Source organism: Cucurbita pepo, chromosome LG19 (genome assembly GCF_002806865.2).
Source record: "Cucurbita pepo subsp. pepo cultivar mu-cu-16 chromosome LG19, ASM280686v2, whole genome shotgun sequence".
NCBI lineage: Eukaryota > Viridiplantae > Streptophyta > Magnoliopsida > Cucurbitales > Cucurbitaceae > Cucurbita > Cucurbita pepo.
The window spans coordinates 7,625,783-7,643,773 of NC_036656.1; the positions used below are offsets into that span (position 1 = coordinate 7,625,783).

A 17,991-nucleotide genomic window follows, 5' to 3' on the forward strand; every position below is an offset into this window, starting at 1 on the left:
TTTTTTTTTTTTTTTTTTTTTTTTCTCTTTTTTCTGTTGTTGTCGTCTAGTACAAAGAAAGAAAACAAAACTGATTAAAGGAGGTAAAATCTTCCCTTAGAACAATCTCAAACGCTCAGTAGGATGTTCTTCGATCCAAATACTTTTCTAGTTTTTTCTTGCATGACTACTAGCCAGAATATGAGCCACTGTGTTGCAACATCTTGGGGCAAAAAGGAAGCCACGAACAAGTCCTTGTTGGCGATAGGCCCAAATTTCTTCAACTATAAGTTGTACATCATTATTGGAAAGGTTTCTCCCTTCAACAAAATTCCACAAAATTAACAAATCAGTTTCAAACCCATAACTATAGAAGTGCTAGAGCTAGAGCGAGTTCCACGGGTCTGGACAAGTTTTGACCATGTCGAGTCGCTAACATAGTTTCGCTATTAGAATTTCTGACAATCAAACCAAATCCTGCAATGCCGAGAGATCTAGAGGCATCTAAATTAAGTTTGAAAGAGTCGTCATTATGTGGAGGCATCCATCTATTATTGTTGTTTACTGTTGTTTATATTCGAGAGCTCTCTAGAGTGTGTTATAACGGTAGAAGGCTTGTAGAAGTGTGTTATAATCAATCGAGAGCCCATTGAATGGGGTCTTTGTTATGCCTCTTCTTTTTCTCCCCAAACAAATTGGTAGTTGAAAATATCTATATTTTCACGATTTCTCACTTCCTACGTTCCTCCTTTCATGGCCAACTCTCTAGCCCACTGAATCCCTCTCCAGATCTAGGAAGGTCGGTGTTCCGTATGTTTGGATAGCAAAGCCTTGTTGAAAGGTGTATATCTTAGAAACCCAACACGCTTATATCCTTGGACATTGACACCAGAAGTTTGAGTATAGGCAAAAATGGGATATGAGCAATTGCCTAATCATAATATCATATCCAGCTTTTGAGAACGATTAGCCTTTTCACCCATGCAACACCTCGTACATCTTTTGATTTAGAAAGGTTCAAGAAGCATGCTTATTCTTGCAAGAAAAAAAAACGGGACGCCTAAATACTTCTGGTCACTAACCACCTGTGAATGTGTTCTAGAATTCATTCAGTTGCCTTGAAAAATAGATGAGTCATCTGCAAAGAAAAGATGAATGATATTAGGTGTTCTCGTAAATTTAAAACCAATTTTCTTCTTAGTAAATCCTGTTTGTCGGAAAAGGTTCGACAAACCTTTAGCAGAAATGAGGAAAATATGAAGAGCCAAGGGGTTCATTGTCTTAAACCTACTTAAAGCTAGTGGTGCAATCAAAAATTGAAAAGAAAAGTCTCCATACACGTGCTATTACGATTAATCCAACGACCATCAAAGCCCATTCTATTCACCAAACAACGGAGAGAAATATTCTATTCATCAAACAACGGAGAGAAATACCTCTCTCCACTTTATCACATGTTTTACTCATGCCCAGCTTTAAAGATGTAAAGACCTTTTTGTAGTTGACTGCTTAATGACATTATTAGCTATTAACCGTCCTAGAATGAAAGCATTTTGATTTTGAGATAACATGCTCAAGAAATATCTTTAAGCAATTAGCCAGAACCTTTGCAATTAATTTATAACGATCATAACATAAACGGATAGGTGGGGAAGTCGTTCATTCTTTTTGGTTCTTTGCATTTTGGAAGGAGAATGGCGGTAGTCTTATTGAACTCCCCTGGGAGGGATCCATCATTTTGGCAACTAAGACAAGGTTGGAGGGACGATTTGCCTCCTTATCAGTCAGTTAAAATTTTAACTGACTGGCCTCCTTATCAGTCAGTTAAAATTTCTCCATCCTTGACATAAAATCCATCATACTGGAAATTGTGAGCCAGGTAACTCTAGCGTGGAGAGAACCCCTCAGATTGAGTATTTATTTTATTGGTTGGTGGACGATTTGCCCCGACTATTATGGATTAGTAATGAAATTTTCTTATGAAACAGTATCTCATAAGTTAGTGCCTCATTTTCATATTTAAACTAATATTCAAGTGACATGGAGTAGATCAAGAACACAATTATTGAAAAGCAAAGAAAGGTCGAAAAAGTGTTGATGAGTTAAAAGAATAGTTATGCCTTTTGGGGCTTCAAATAATTTCACGATCGATCTGGCAGAATTCCAAGGTAGAATTTTAGTCACTTCTTAATAGCAAATATTGGTTGGGTTTAGAAAAGAAAATAGAGATTCTCTTTGCACCATTTTAGGGGATTGCATACATTCTTCCTGCGGTGAATAATCTGCAAAGCTACTTGGTTGATTATGATTACGATTCATGCATTTTTTGAATCTGCAAAGCCCTTCATTTTTTTTATATGTTAATAGGAATTATATTTCAGGCTAGAAAAAAATGTAGAAGTGGTTACTTCATGCAAATTAGTTAATGCTTTTCATAATTTAATTGAAATTCATGCAAATTAGTTGCATTCAATTAGTTAATGTTTTTCATAATTTAATTGAAATTCATGCAAATTAGTTGCATTCAATTAGTTAATGCTTTCATAATTTAATTGAAATTCATGCAAATTAGTTGCATTCGATTAGTTAATGCTTTCATAATTTAATTGAAAGTAGTTTGACAAAAAAAAGAAAAATCCATTTCTAAACATCTGGATATCGAAACTATTTCTTTGAGGTAGTGTTACAAATAACAATAATAATAATAACCCAGACTAAATTAATTTTTCAAATTATACATTAGATTGATTTCAGAATTATTATAATATATTTCTTATTAAAACATAAATTCGATTTATTCTCGGTATCGTGCAGTGAATTTGTTTCGGATAAGCGCCAGTGAATAGATATTGAAGAAACAAAGGGAAAGCACTGAACGAGCAACCATTTTACAAGTTCGTATTCATATTCAACTCAGTATTTCAAAACAATTAATTGATGAGAAAACTGGAAAAAATGGTTGCATGTGCACAAATTTGATCATGGTTCAAATTCGTCTGTAAGCTAGACTAAGATGCAGAGACTAGAAAAGCAAAAACCATATATTTCGAAAAAATAATTATAATTGTAAATTATCGAGAAACCTGTTATTGCTTCTCGACTGATTTGGCAAGTTATACCGTCTCTTCCATTTCCCCATGACTTCTCCCGTGAGCTATAATGATTATCTGCTAAACTAATTTAGACAAAGTATTATAAATATAATAATTTAAACAACAATTTTAAATATAGTAAAAAATAATTACTATAATCGATATCAAGGCTTAAACCGTTTAAGAAATGTTAAATGTTAAATTACAAGATATAACCCTAACAAACCTAACATGTTGAATATTTTTTAAAATTTATGAATATATTAGATACAAAATTAAAAGTTTAGTATTTTATTAGATGCAAAATTCAATTTTATATTTAATAGATTCTTTAATTTCTAAAAAAATGTTGAATAAGTTAAGAATCAATCAGGCATGAGATTAAAAGATTAGACACCTATTTGATGTTAAGTTCAAGAATCTATTAGAGAAGATCGAAAATGACACTTATTTAATATTAAGTTCAAGAATCTATTAGAGAAAATCGAAAATGACACCTATTTAATATTAAGTTCAAGAATCTATTAGATAGAAAATTAAAAATTCAACTACTTAATTTGTAATTTACTGAAAAAGAAAGTTTTAATCATAATTACCTTATCTTTTCGCAATTATATTTTTTTTCGTATTTTCTATGAAATTGCAAATATTTAAAAAAGTATAAGAAACATACCTTTTACGTCAAACGCAAATCTGGTATCACTTCTGAATGTTGGTTTCAATTGGTAGCGGATGGGCTTCAGTATTGAACACATATTTATCCAACGGAATCGTGGAATTGTCTCCAAAAAGCAAGTACAAATACTTGAGAGTCTCCCCCAAAAAGAATGTCTCCATTTTGTCCCTTCTCCGGGGAGGAACTGTAGTAACATCGTCCAGTGATGTATATCCACCAGTATTAACCTTCGTGTGCCTCTCGAATGCTTCGAAAATCTGCCAGCCCCATGCACGGTACCTGCCGTACGTTCCCATAAATCAGTCATCTTTTTCATCCCACGTGAATATAACAGACTGTTAATCAACAATAAAACATACTTTGGGTCACCCGTGATACGATACAGGACGAATAATGACTCGACCGTTTCTGGCCGCAACAGATTATGACGATCAGGTGGCTTGATTATTATGTCATCAATATATTTCGCATTCTTGTTTCCACCATCATGGCCGCCTTCAGAGTATTCCTGGACAAGTAATGACCCTAGTGTCTCAGGACAGCACGAACAAATGGGGAAAAGAAAGATGTAGTGAACAAATTTACAATAGATAATGGATTATAGAGCCTACCTCAGTATGAAAATAAACTATTTCTGGGGCAAGACCGGTTGCGGTTACTTCATACATCTCAAAGCAAGTTTTTGCCAGATCCTCTGCCAGATTTAGATTTTCCAGATCTTCAAAGCTCAACAAGCTTTTTTTCATTGCTTCTTCCTTGCTAATGCCTTTGGTGGCACCAAGAGCAAGGGTGCCGGGTAAGAAACATACCTAAAATAGGCACAAGTTTATTCGTCAAGTACTTTTTCAAAACAAAACAAGGGTCACTATGACGCTTTATGTCACACTGCTTTCCTCAGATTACCAATGATCTGAAGGATGGAAGTATTCATTTCAAGCCTTAATATAAGAAACTATGCAACCTTAGTTAACTCATTGAGCTTGTGAATTAAATGAAGTCTTGATATCTATATATGTATGCAGGTGTAAACTCATCAGCTGACGAGATTTCATTAATTGAAATGTACAGTAAATGATTCCGAAGAACCCAGCTATCTTAGGCGGATATCAAAAAGGACCTCCAACTTGTGGTTACTTTTAGTTTTATTTATTATTTATAAAAATAAAATAAAAAAATAAAAAAAAAAAGCTTTCCCCCTACACGTTCCTCTTCTACCACTGTTGTATATATTCTTTTACCCTGTATCTTCTAATGCTATAACCAAACAAACTTTCTCCATAAGCTAAATTATGAGGTGAGGTTTCCTTAATACTTATCAATGGCACTTGCTTGGGCCAAATGCGGGTTCTCTCCCCAAAAGCTAACTTAAAGAGGCAAAACTTTTCCTCAGTACTAGGAAACCAACGCATATCCTTTTCCATAATTGATGTAGGATAACGCCAGATTTACTCCTACCTCCTAGTATTTATTCAAGGGCACGGGAAGATATATTTATGTTGGCAATGACATTTGCATTTCCCTACTTTCTTACGAGTAACATGAAATTTTGGCTCAGTCTTAGCTATTAAATATGAACAATTTGAATAGATGGAAAAACTGTACAGAGGAAACTAAAAGAAACTCTAAAGCATAAAACTTATCTCACTGCACAGAAACAGATTAAGGAGGTGAAACTATATACTACACAATTCCTAACATCCTAAATCTGTAACAATAAACACAAGGACTATTGAAATGAAGTAATACATGACAAGCAGATAATGGAACTGTTTCAATTGACATACTACAGAAATACTGACCTTGAGGGTGAATGAAAGATTTGTTTATCGGCTAATACTATGTCGACAATCATATATTTCAAATTATTTTTCCAAACTTGAAATTATATTTCTGAACATCCAGGGATATTTCAAAGCTGAATACTATAGACGGATCAATATGCAGAAAAATCAATCAACTCTCAAATTTGGGGAATGATCTTCCAAATTATTTCTCAGTTAGAGTCTGTTCCATTTTTGGACTAATACCAGATAAGAAAATATTAGATAGAGGAGGAAATAATACATACCAGGTGGTCCATTTTTGGACTAATGGCCTCACTTGATCCATAAGGCAATTCTCCAACAAAAACCAATCCATTCGGGACAGATTTCCGAACAAGAAGATGCTTAACACCTTTCATGGCTTCTTCGTACATATCATGTAGATAAGTGAGATTATGGTTTTCTCTCGCTCCCTTCTGAAGCCACACTTTGAGTAGATACTCATAGTAGCTATCACCACGGGATCCCAGTCTTATTGTTTCTCCACTAAATTGACCAGAATCAGGGCTGCAATTGAAAAGAAAATTACGTGAAAATAAGTAAATTGGTCATTGCCGTATTCTCCAATTTAAAGAAACCTTTCAAGGATAAAAAAGCACAAGGAGTTTTAAAATGGCGCAAGGAACCACGTTCTACATTGCAATAAAAGATATAGCTGATGAAATAATTCAACCACTAAAACTCAAAATTTAAATATGAAATACAAAGTGAACCTTTTCAGGATTAGTGCTCAAAAAGGACAAACAGCCACAAGACCAAAAGTGCCCGAAAAAAGAAAATAAAACTGATACAACTTACAAGCATTAAACGTTTGCCATTGTTCCATAGACTTTTAACCCATGGAATTTACTTTTCACTTCTTGAAAGCAGAGGAATCAACTCTCATGATTGGAAAGAAAATTTTGCCAACATACCAAAAAGGTTCAACAGTAGCCATATCTTAGACACTGCTAAGCATGGCCATTGTTCCAAAAAGGTCCAATGTAGTATATTGTGAATTTCCGATGGAAGTAGATATATATTTTTTAATAAAATGATGAAATCAATTTTATTATTGACAAAAGAACATTAAGATTATTATTGACAAAGGGACATGTTTGTTAGGATACATTATTAGATATGTATATTTTGACACATCTCAATGATTTCGATACTCAAAATTTTGCATTCAAAATAATCGCGTGTTCATTTTTCCACAATGAGAAGACAGACATATATTAATATATTAATAAAAGCTAAGTGAAAGTTCCATATCAAATACATGCCAGTAATATTCTTTCAATTGATTGCACAAATAAATTAAGTATGTAATTCATAAACTGAAATACAGAGATACCGAAAAAGGTGTGTGGAGATAAGCTCTATCAACCCAGATGAAAGCCAGAGTTTACAAAAGCATTCATAGTTTTCATCTTATATTTTCAGATGCGTGGATAGATCAGAACAAAAAAGATATAAAAAGTTTAACACATGTTTAGACAGAGACATTGTCCAAATTAAAGTAACCATGCTTATAGTTAGATATAAAAGGTCCATACCTAATATAGATGGGAACCAAACCTTCTAACTTCGGAAGGCTCTTCATGTGCTCCAAGACCTTCATAGCAGCCATTGAATACTTTGGGTCGCCTGAAATAGTGCTAAGATAATTAAATTCCAGCTGCAAAGTGGAAACTTCGGATGTACTACTTAATCCACCAGGAGCTGCATGAGCCGAGGAATCTCTTAAAACAACATCGCAAAGAGGAATAGCGGTTGGACTGGAGGTAAAAGCACTTAGCAAACGATCAGCCAAATTCTTAGCAGTTTCTAGATAAACTGCTGGTTTAGGTCCTTCATTTTCAAAGGTCTTCCCATATTCTCCAGCTCTCAAGTGGTATGCACTTAAAAGACCACCTAAAACACGTATGGTAGTTTCAAATAAATTGACTTGACCTTTTTCCTTAATTCTATCCAGAAGATGTTTTTCAACCCATGAGCCTGCCTCAGAAACAATATCACTTGCACCCATAATCATGGCAGTGTCGAGGGCATCGACAACCGTAGCACCTAAACCTCCTAACCCATCAGTTCCTTGCTGGCTCAGTGGCATGAGTTCATCATGCCCCATTGCATACCTTTTATAGCCGGACCATGCATGGATAAAAGCATCCTTAACTTTCTGTTGCCTTGAAATCCATAAAGACTCAGAGATTAATGTATTTGGATCGATGTGGTAGCTAGTATTGCTACCTTTTTCATCTGGCGGTAATCTAGGAGGAAGCCTAGGAGGTTTTCTCCATAAATTCCTAAAGTTGATGCCACCATTACTCTTGAACTCTCCTTTCTGATTATTTTCACTAACTTTGTCCAGTCGATTGGGAACAAAATCGCCTGGAGTAGTACTTGTCAATAAAAGATATGCCAAGCCAAATATCAAAAGTAATACTAGAAACTTCCCCGTACTACAACTTAGATAATCACGTTTTCTGCTACCAGTGAGTAAATTCTGAGTCATCACCTGACAAAATGAGATGATATTTTTGAGTTGTAACGCAGAAAAAACAATGTCAATCCATATCAAAATACTACAAGATTGATACTTAAAACGAAAAATTCTGATAAACAATGAGGATTAATTCAAAGGTTTTCTTTTAGAATAAGATCTAATATCCAAAGTTTTGTATGACATTAAATTATGAGGTTGCTAATTATTATATCCAATATTTAAAAATTTGAAAATGTATACAGTTCCCAGGGTCACCAATAACAACCATCTCACAACAACTAGAGAGGAGTATTTAGGAGATAAGTCGCGTGCCTCAAGTGTCAAACGAACAGTTCAACATGTAAGGAGAAGTTAGGAAGGAGCAATTTCTACTCACGAAATATCTACTATAGAGCCGGTTTCAGGCATGTGAAAAGGAGATGTAAACTTATTCTTTCTTGAAAAAAATCTGGAATATACTTTTGGTTAATCCTCTTCTCTGTTCTGTCATACTGTTAGCGCAGTCATCCAACACTAATGGTCTGAAGTTTACCGTAACAGAAGCTAACGTGTATAACTACCAGCTGCCGATTATACATTTAAGAACGTAGTATAATTGCACATCAATAACAAAGGACCTCACATCCATTGTGCCACAGATCAAAGGTTGATCACAACAAACAGACAAGTGAGCGTAGAACCTAAACTGGCAACATAGCTCGTGGTTATTCACAAAACAGACAAGTAAGCGTAGAACCTAAATTTCGCAATCTTGCTTTTCTATGATGATTTTCAATAAGCGTAGAACCTAAACTGGCAACATAGCTCGTGGTTATTTCACAAAACAGACAAGTAAGCGTAGAACCTAAACTGGCAACATAACTCGTGGTTATTTCACAAAACAACAATATCCTCAATCTTGCTTTTCTAAGATGATTTTCAACAATTATGAACACATTTCCCACGAAAATGACTATTCAATCAAATCTAGATGATCAATTCCGTTGAGATTCATCTCAAACCAACATCGCAGTCTTAAATAAAGTAAACGGCATTAGTAAATACAATTGAACCTGGAAAGTCAAAAGTAAATCCTAGCACAATCAAAGTTCAAGGAAAGGAACGAACAAGAACTAAGAAGTACTCGTCGTAAGAATGCAACTAGAGAGCTGCAAATTCATCCAAACATTAACCGAATAAAAAATCGCACACACGCAAGATAAGCAATCAGATTTCACGCAATCGAAATGGAGCAAGAAGTTAAGATCTAGTAGAGAAAGACCTTGAAGTAGGATCTCTGTCGAAACTTAGCATTGTCGTAATGAACATCCTTCACAGAGTACGGTAGAGAACTCCGCATATTCAATTGGATCGCGGTTTAGGTATTTCGTACGGTTAGCCTCCTCTCCGCTACTACACTCGGAGGCCTGAGTTGCAGAAAGAGAGAGAGACGCGGATATTTAAAAATGACAACGGATTCCTAGTACTCTTCCTACATCGTCCGATCGATGACTTTCATAGTGAAGATCGGAAAATTTTGAGCGGGAAATCGATTGGCGGCAATTGAACTTATGGATTGATAGAGAACAAGACGAGAGGTTTTCGGGTCGTTGACGGAAAGAGAGGAAGAGAGGAAGAGAGGAGCAAGGTGAAAACCAACTAATACATCCGCTAAAATCGACAATTTGACATANTTCTGCTTATAAAATTTCCCTCTTCTTGGAAATGTGACAAATTCAAAGACTAATATATGGTCTCCATATATATAATATATATATATATATATATAGAAGACAAAAGAAAAGAAAATAGTTCTTTTTTGTTTGTTATGTTTTTTCCTTTCGTATATCATTCAGAATCTGAAGAAGGAAGGAAGATGGGACAAAACGACGTCGTTTTGACTCCTTTTTTTTTTCTTTTTTTTTTTTTTGTCATTAGTTTTTTGAACTTGCTTTCTTGAAAATGCACTAATGGCTTGAACATTAGAAGACAAGATTATTAAATAAATAAGAAGTCCGTGTGAGCATATTTTGTTTGGTTTCTATGAAGGAAAATAATTAGGAAAATGCATATTTTAAATAAATAAATAAATAAAGTAAAAGCATGTGAAGTTGCTTGGATTATTGGAATTTGATTTTCGTAGCGTGCACTTCATGCATGCAATGGAATTGGCTTTTTTCGAGATGTACGTTCATTTAGATACAACGAATTTAAATTATTTTATAAACATAAAAAATAAAAGCATTTATTTTGGAATTTCGAAGATTAAAATAAAATTTAAAATATTTATACACATGAAAATGCTTGGGATATTGGTACACGACCAAATCTAGCTATGGAAAAGACAAGGTTAAGAAATTCACATGTAGCTGAGTTTGAGCTATATGTCAACTTTGGTTGCGGACATTTGAAGTCATCCAGATCAATCATATCTCGCCAGGTTGCCCTGTTTCCCCAAACAATTAAAAATAGGAAGGATTACATGATGAACTTATAAATCTCNCTCCGGACAAATCTCTCCCTCTTTTAATCTCTCTCTCTTTTAATCTCTCTCTCTAATTTTCGGCTCCATTGACTACACGCAAAGACAAATTAAATGCACCAGCACTATAACATCCAAACCCTCTCTTCTCTCTCTCTCTCTTTTCAAGTCAAATGGGTTTCAAGATTCAACCCTCCCCATCACCAAATTACCTCTACTACCTCTCAATCTCTCTCTCTCTCATCCTCTTCTTTCTCCTAATTTCCTCCTCATCCGCTAAACCCCTTCCCCTCCGCCGCCCCAACCTCGCCGCCCATCACCGGTATCGGACCACCCTCCACGTCGGCGCACCCACCACCACATTCACAGCCAAGAAATTACAAATGGAGACCAACAAGAAGAAGAAAAAGAATAAGGCCACGGCTTTTTCTGCGATGCTTCCGAAGGGATTTGTCCCTCCCTCTGGTTCGTCTCCTTGCCATAACGAAAATCCTGAATTTGTTGCCTTTTATTGCCATCTTTCTGCAACCAATCCTTGATTATTCTTCCACGGAGGAGATTTTTCAGCTTTCTTGCTCATTTTTTCTGCTTATAAAATTTCCCTCTTCTTGGAAATGTGACAAATTCAAAGACTAATATATGGTCTCCATATATATAATATATATATATATATATATAGAAGACAAAAGAAAAGAAAATAGTTCTTTTTTGTTTGTTATGTTTTTTCCTTTCGTATATCATTCAGAATCTGAAGAAGGAAGGAAGATGGGACAAAACGACGTCGTTTTGACTCCTTTTTTTTTTCTTTTTTTTTTTTTTTTTTTTCCTTCTCTTTTAATATTTATAAATAAATTTTACCTTTAAAATAAATTAAAAAACAAAATTTACCCATTAGGGATTGTGACGTGGAATTGCATTTTTATTTTCAACCGTGGTATCATGGCCTTACACATACACACCTTAAATAACTTAACTAAGGACGTTATAAAAGAATTCAGTGATCTAAAAAATTCAATCAACTCAAACTAACTTATATGATTTTAGTTAAGTTCAAATAAATGAAGGTTTTGGTCAATACACAATTCCTAGTTCGGGTTAAATTGAACCAACACAAAATTGCGGTTAATACTTGACTGTGACTCGTCGTACTAACATTTGCTAAGAGACTCTGTCTGATGTCAAGATTATGTTTGTCCAAGACATGTTGTCTATGACCATATGTCGGATGTCCCAATCATACTTGTCCAATACCCATTCCAAACCTTTCAATCATACACTTTATTGAGTGATTTATGACTATTTACCAAAATCATATCTACACTTGTTAGGTCTAAAATGCCCTACTACAGGGAAATATGACTAGTTGTCACTTTTTTCTACCGGAGTTATATGCTATCAAAATCGTTGTTGTTACCTATTCGCGTTTAGCTTATAACATTGTTTTCTTTCGAATTGTTTTTAACGTATTTCCTCGTTCACGTTTTCCAAAACATTTATCTCAAACGTGATCTGAAGCTCGAACATACGCTGACATTATTTGTGAAGTCCGAATTTCTCGCAGTTGATTTATTCGTTGGATTAGAACAAACGTTGTTCCACTGTTATAAGAGTGCAATTGTGACACCGGACACCACCAAATAAACGGAACCACACAACATCATCTCTATGCATCAAATAGCATAACGTTTCTCCACGCCCCTCTCTCCGGACAAATCTCTCCCTCTTTTAATCTCTCTCTCTTTTAATTTTTTTTTTTTTTTTTTTTTTTTTTTTTTTTTTTTTTTTTTTTTTTTTTTTTTTTTTTTTGTCTAAATCATCCATTTTTTTATGCTCGTAATTTGATTGGGAAATGTAAGTTGTCATTGACTTCATTCGCCCCAAATCTTCGCTCACCCTCCTCAGCCACTAACAGATTGTCGAAGTTTTTGGCTGAAATGGGTGCTTGAGGAATCAGCTTTTGGCATCAAATTCAGTTTGGGCATCAAATTCTCAATGTTCTATGAGTGGCTGTCACTGATGATCCCAATTTCCCACCACACATAATAAGAACAGAACAAGATTCCAGTGAGAATTTTTGATAATATACTTCATTCTTTGTGAAAGATGCCAATTGCTTATCACAAACAGGCAAGAAATTTCGTATACAAGTTTTTGTGTTCTTCAATTTCTGGATTTCAAGTTTTTCATTTGAACAGCCGCGATTGAAGATGAACTTAACTTCTACAATACTAAAACACCTTGGGAGATTCGAACACTAGCGTTCATCATCCAACAAGATCACCAAATTTAGAAGATGAAAGTACATGAAGTCTACAATTGAAATTTAATTCAGAGAGTAATTTCACTTTTCTGCAACCGAATTCATACTATTTGAACTAAAATAAGCAGGAGATCTGTGCCCTAGTTTTAAGTGAACATAGATTTCTATCATCAAATTACCCGAATTGACTCATAATTTTGTAGAATTCACCGATCGTTTCCTTCAATCCCCAATAATTTTTACTTCTTCTGATCGGTTTCTTCTTCAATCAGAAACGCAGAGACCGGGAAAGACTTTGAAATTCCAGTCAGAGTACCAAACGTGATCCTACTCGTGTTGTGTACATCAATATAAATATCGGAAACGGTGATCAAAAAGAAGAACTCCTTGCTCTTAACTCCGGTGAGGCGACGGAGGCGGCGCTCCTCGATAAAGGCCGTAACCTCGGTGTCGTACAAGACAGTGCGTCCGATGGCGACGAATCGATGCTCCTTTTTCTTCTGCTGTTTGAGCCAGATGAAACCGGAGGTCCGATTGTAGCCGACCTCGAGGATGTCGTTTAAGGGGAGAAGTCCTCGGGGAAGAAAGAATTGATCGAGAAGTTCTTGAGATTTTTGCTTGCAGATAGCGTCGCCATGGTAGATCTCGGCGTCTGCTCTGTGGGTCTCAAGTTGCGTCGACATTTTTCCGGGGTCTTGATTTGGTAATTCACATTCGTTGGATCGAGGATTTGCATTTATAGTCCGATTTTGGGTAGTTTATGAGATTTCGTGTTCTTCCGGGGCGAATTCATAAATTTGAATTTGCCAGTGACTATAACAACCAATTAGAAATACGATACCACGCCACCATATATAAGATTCTCGACCTCATGAAAATAACAAAAATGTCTTTTAAATTTCAAAAAATAAAAAAGAACATTTATAAATATTATTTATAAAGAAAATTCCGTAATCTATTTGGTAATGTCACGATTTCATATTTTTTTCGTTAAATAATATTTACCTTCCAATAAAAATAATAATAATAAAAGGAAATCATGCATTTGGTAAGTATTCTAAACCCAATATTTACCTACACTCGTCACACTGGCATCCAGACGACGCCGTATCGTCCATAATAGAAGAAAGGAAAAGAGAAGGGGTAGTGTGGCTGACCTGTCAAGCTTTTACTTTTGACGCTATTGTCCCCTGGGAAGAGCCAACACGTGGCATAAGAAAAGGACAAAGAAGTAAAATCAGGAAACGTCACCCCACATCTGGAGAAGATATTTCTGACACTTGCTGCAACAACTGCCATTGACATACAGCAAATCAGGGCCGGCCCTTTTAGTTCGTATGGGCTTGGAGATTTGGGGGTCCAGTTCAGAGCCACGATTTGCTTTGATTTTGAGATTGTGCCTATATTCCAAAGCAACTTGCTCGAAAACTTCTCCTTCGAACATGTTGATTTTGATGGATGGGGTCAAATGATCTCTCACAAATGCAAAAGCCAATTGGTCCCTTGGGTTGAAAGCTTCCAATTCGTTGAACAAAAGGCAAGAGAATAGGTTGCTTCCCCTTCCATGTCTCCTCAAGATTAAGGCACTATCTGGTACATCTGTAAAACACCCATTCTACTAAAATTAAAAAAAATTTAATCTTTATTGTTTATTTTCTGGTTGGATGAATCAAATTTAAAATACTTTTTTTTCTAGAGAGAGAAAAAATAGTGTAAAAAAGTCTCCCTTTAATATTCGATTTTATACTTTTGAAAAATAAAATTTGTTTAAGCTATAAAATTGATGAAGAAAACAAGGGAAAAGCCAAGTTTTATTTTTTAAAAATAAAAAACATTATTAAACGGCGATTTGTAATTAAAACAAATAAGCCTTGAACTAGTTCGTGCTCAATTTAATAGTAATATATTTTCTATCATGTGCTATTAATATTTAAAATAGTATTAGGAAATAATAGAGAGATGGAAACAATAAATCATGTGTTGACTACGTAAAATATAGAAATATAAAGCTTCGAGAATATATAAAGTAATACAGAAAGAGTTGATCTTCCCACTAATGGCAGAGTTGAACAAAACAAAAGGAATAATAATAAATAAATAACAAAATAAAGAGAACAAAAAAATAGGTTTTTCATGATTCCACGTGCCTCGCGGAGAGACCAATATTCTGATCATAGAGGATTATATGCTTCCATTACCCTTAATACTCTCTCCAAAAAGGACCAGATGAATAATTATGACAACTTCACATTCAAATTAACTATAATTAATGGTTCCCACTAATTTCTCTATGTATTTCCCATTAATAATAATAGTAATTAAACTATATATAAATTTTGTCGTTATATTTTTGTAGTATATTATTGAGTTCATTAATCAACTCAATAATATCATGCATTATACAAATTTAATTAAAATTCATCTAATAAATACATTGCATCACATTCAATTAAAAATAATAATGTTAAGATATAATTCAAAATTTCAATCAAGTCATTCCAACTTTTTAAACTTTACTTATTTAGATATACTCATTATTAAAAAGTATATATGAATTAAATCAATAGTTTAGGCCCATTTTCTATTTTAGGAATTTAAATTACAGATTTCATTTATGATTTTCATAGATATCATTAAAAAAAAAAAATCTTGGATTGCAAGCAAGAAAGCCGTGGGAAGGGCCATGATATGCATGAGACGTGACTCCCAAGTCTTAATTACAACCTTACAAAAGGCAAAGCCATAGCCAAAACTAAGGCCATAGAAATTATTTTTGGTGCCTTTTGACCTAATCCAGTTCATGCAAGCGGACGAAATTTACGAAAGAGTGTTTCAGTTGGAATCTTTCTATGCTTTGTTTATTTTGGTCTATTGCCAGCTCAAGGAGGGTATAAAAGGAAAACAAGTCAAGGGTTGCATGCATTGTTTATTTGAACAAAAAAAACAAAAAAAAAACAAAAAAAAAAAAACAAAATTTAGTTTGGGTAAAAAATTGCTATATTTGAATATATGGTCAAAAAAAGTAAAATAGAATCAAAACTTTAATTACTTTCTAAGGGACTAATTTATTAAAGGAACATTATGAGTGAAACAACCACGGCGAGAAATTACCAATGGTAAAAGTAGATGAAAAATTACCTGTGGTATATGGAAGCTTACTGGGACTCCATGGTTGCAACCCATTTTCGCAGTAAGTTTCCATTTGGTTCTTCAAGGAATCAACATCCCACCATTTCTTCCATCTGGCAGTTGCCATGGCTTCTTCCATTGTGTGAATATAGTACGGATGTTTGGAAATGGCCATATCTGCATCCTCAGTCACAATTAAAGAATGAATCAACAACAATGGATCCACCATTAACTGAAGCTTGGCGTCCACCCATATACTGAATTTACAGTTTGGAAATAGTCTGTGAACCAAATATTTAGGTATTACGCCATTCATGGCAGGATTTTGGTACAGATTCTTGGTTGAAACTCTCACGATTCTCCAAGCTCCGATTATATCAGGATACGAGTTTCTTGTAGGAATTAATTTGTGGTTTTCGAGTCCTCTCACCGTGGTATCATCAACAAACATGAAAAAGCACACGTTATCCAAAGTCTTCGATCCGAGGCCTCTCGGTTGCCGAATTTTATCGTGATCGTTGAAAATCGCCGAAACCACAACCACGCCGTTGCAACTCTCCATAGCGGTTTGATCTGCCGAAATTCATTTTGAGAAAACGTACAAAAAGAATCGGTTAAAACGAACGGAGAAATCACAGAGAAAGAAATGCGAAGAAATCGGATCCGAATTTCGCTGTACCAGAATCAGTGACAGGAAATTTCTTGAGAAATCCACAAGGAATCGGAACAGAAATATTATCATCGAAATATGAAAATCGCTTTTCGGCAGAGAAATTGCCGCCGAAACTATCTGCATTACCAGCGAGATACCTCAAATTGGAGGACCGCCAAGAGGAATTCCACAGCATTACCTGGATCTCATTCAAAACCATCCAATAATCTGAAACACAAGAACATCGATCGGAACAGAGGAAAAACCTAATAAACGAATTTTGAAAGCACGATCGTACCTGAGAAGAAGATAGGGGTGGAGCAGGAGGAGCGGAGGGTGGGAATGGCGTACTTGTGCTCGCCATAGGAGGAGGGATAGGAGAAGAGAGGGAACTGGATGGGATCGAAGGGAGAGGATCGGAAGAGGCATTTGGAGGAGGAGAAAGAAGTGTAGAGAGCGAGGAAAATGGAGGAGATAAGGTAAAACAGAGAGAAACAGAAGAGCTTTGATTGGAATAGCAGAGGCGTAGACCAACCCGGCTTTCCCATAATAACACCTCTGTATTTCCATTTTCCCCATCCATTTTCTCATCTCCTTTATATAATTCTGTTTTTTTCGTCTTCTACTGCCTCACTTAACTCCCCCTTCTTTTCATTCTCCAAAACCTATAACCGTTTCTATTTTTTTTATTTCTTTTTATTTTTTACTTTTTCCTTAAATCACTATATTTATAATTGTATAATTGTATTTGAGGTTGATTACGAGTAAATGGTGTGGGATATGCTTCCATTTCATCCCATAGTGCTTTGAGCTTGGTGAAATATACTGACAGTGTCATGGTTCGTGTGACATCATTGCTATAGACTTTCGTATCTGAAAAATTGTTGGAGCATTCTTTTACGAGAATTGATCGTGAAGATCAACCCACATTTTATGAGCTGTCTTGGCGTGAATAATACAATATCTGCTTCAATTGAATGATTTAACCAAGATATTATTATACAACATGTGTCACCAATAAAGTTAATTTTCATTTTGCCAATAATAACATGCATAACTGATTTAGCCGATAATTTGTTCCATTTAATTTGATTGAAATAAGTGAATATCTTGATCATGTGTTAAATCAACATCTGAAATTTTGAAACTGGATTTGACTGATTACGCCAAAGAGAAAATTTTAATATTTAAGAATACCAAGATGGGTGTTCTAATACCATGTAGAAATAGAATTAGAAAGATGTGTATTGATATTCCTAAGATACAATAAGAAATAGAATAGAAATATAATAGAAATAGAATTGAAAAGATGTGTATTCACATTGATATTACTACAATACAAACTAGCCACTAATGCGTACAAATGAGGAAAATATAAAATAATTGAATATTAAAAATAAAATAAAATATACCGTAAATTAAATGAATATA

The 17,991-nt window shown here is 34.8% G+C and overlaps 3 protein-coding genes and 1 long non-coding RNA gene across 7 annotated transcripts in view; 1 reads left to right on the top strand and 3 right to left on the bottom strand.

Annotated features, from left to right (window-relative positions):
* The window catches only part of LOC111781526, a 7,277-nt gene extending 4,160 nt beyond the window's left edge, over positions 1–3,117 (top strand). Inside the window, exon 4 of the long non-coding RNA XR_002812994.1 lies at positions 2,794–3,117. This is a non-coding gene — a long non-coding RNA (uncharacterized LOC111781526). The remainder of the gene's footprint in view (positions 1–2,793) is intronic.
* LOC111781525 (mannosyl-oligosaccharide 1,2-alpha-mannosidase MNS3-like) lies at positions 2,852–9,712 on the bottom strand. 3 transcript variants are annotated; one of them, XM_023662174.1, is made up of 7 exons: positions 9,320–9,712; positions 7,109–8,070; positions 5,816–6,077; positions 4,359–4,556; positions 4,107–4,255; positions 3,745–4,026; positions 2,852–3,146 (listed from the first exon to the last, which is right to left on the bottom strand). In XM_023662174.1, exons 1-6 carry the CDS (start codon positions 9,395–9,397, stop codon positions 3,771–3,773), a joined length of 1,905 nt encoding a protein of 634 aa, XP_023517942.1. In that variant the 5' UTR covers positions 9,398–9,712; the 3' UTR covers positions 2,852–3,146; positions 3,745–3,770. The 3 variants fall into 3 exon arrangements, with proteins under 3 accessions (XP_023517942.1, XP_023517943.1, XP_023517941.1); XM_023662175.1 differs by having other exon boundaries at positions 2,852–3,149; XM_023662173.1 differs by having other exon boundaries at positions 2,852–3,154.
* Positions 9,713–12,659: 2,947 nt separating this feature from the next.
* On the bottom strand, positions 12,660–13,669 carry LOC111781549. Its single transcript, XM_023662210.1, has one exon. It carries the CDS (start codon positions 13,460–13,462, stop codon positions 13,019–13,021), a length of 444 nt encoding a protein of 147 aa, XP_023517978.1. The 5' UTR covers positions 13,463–13,669; the 3' UTR covers positions 12,660–13,018.
* Positions 13,670–13,800: 131 nt separating this feature from the next.
* LOC111781548 lies at positions 13,801–17,158 on the bottom strand. 2 transcript variants are annotated; one of them, XM_023662208.1, is made up of 4 exons: positions 16,859–17,158; positions 16,588–16,759; positions 15,918–16,481; positions 13,801–14,378 (listed from the first exon to the last, which is right to left on the bottom strand). In XM_023662208.1, exons 1-4 carry the CDS (start codon positions 17,141–17,143, stop codon positions 14,017–14,019), a joined length of 1,383 nt encoding a protein of 460 aa, XP_023517976.1. In that variant the 5' UTR covers positions 17,144–17,158; the 3' UTR covers positions 13,801–14,016. The 2 variants fall into 2 exon arrangements, with proteins under 2 accessions (XP_023517976.1, XP_023517977.1); XM_023662209.1 differs by having other exon boundaries at positions 16,588–16,788; positions 16,859–17,147.
* Between the last annotated feature and the right edge of the window lie 833 nt (positions 17,159–17,991).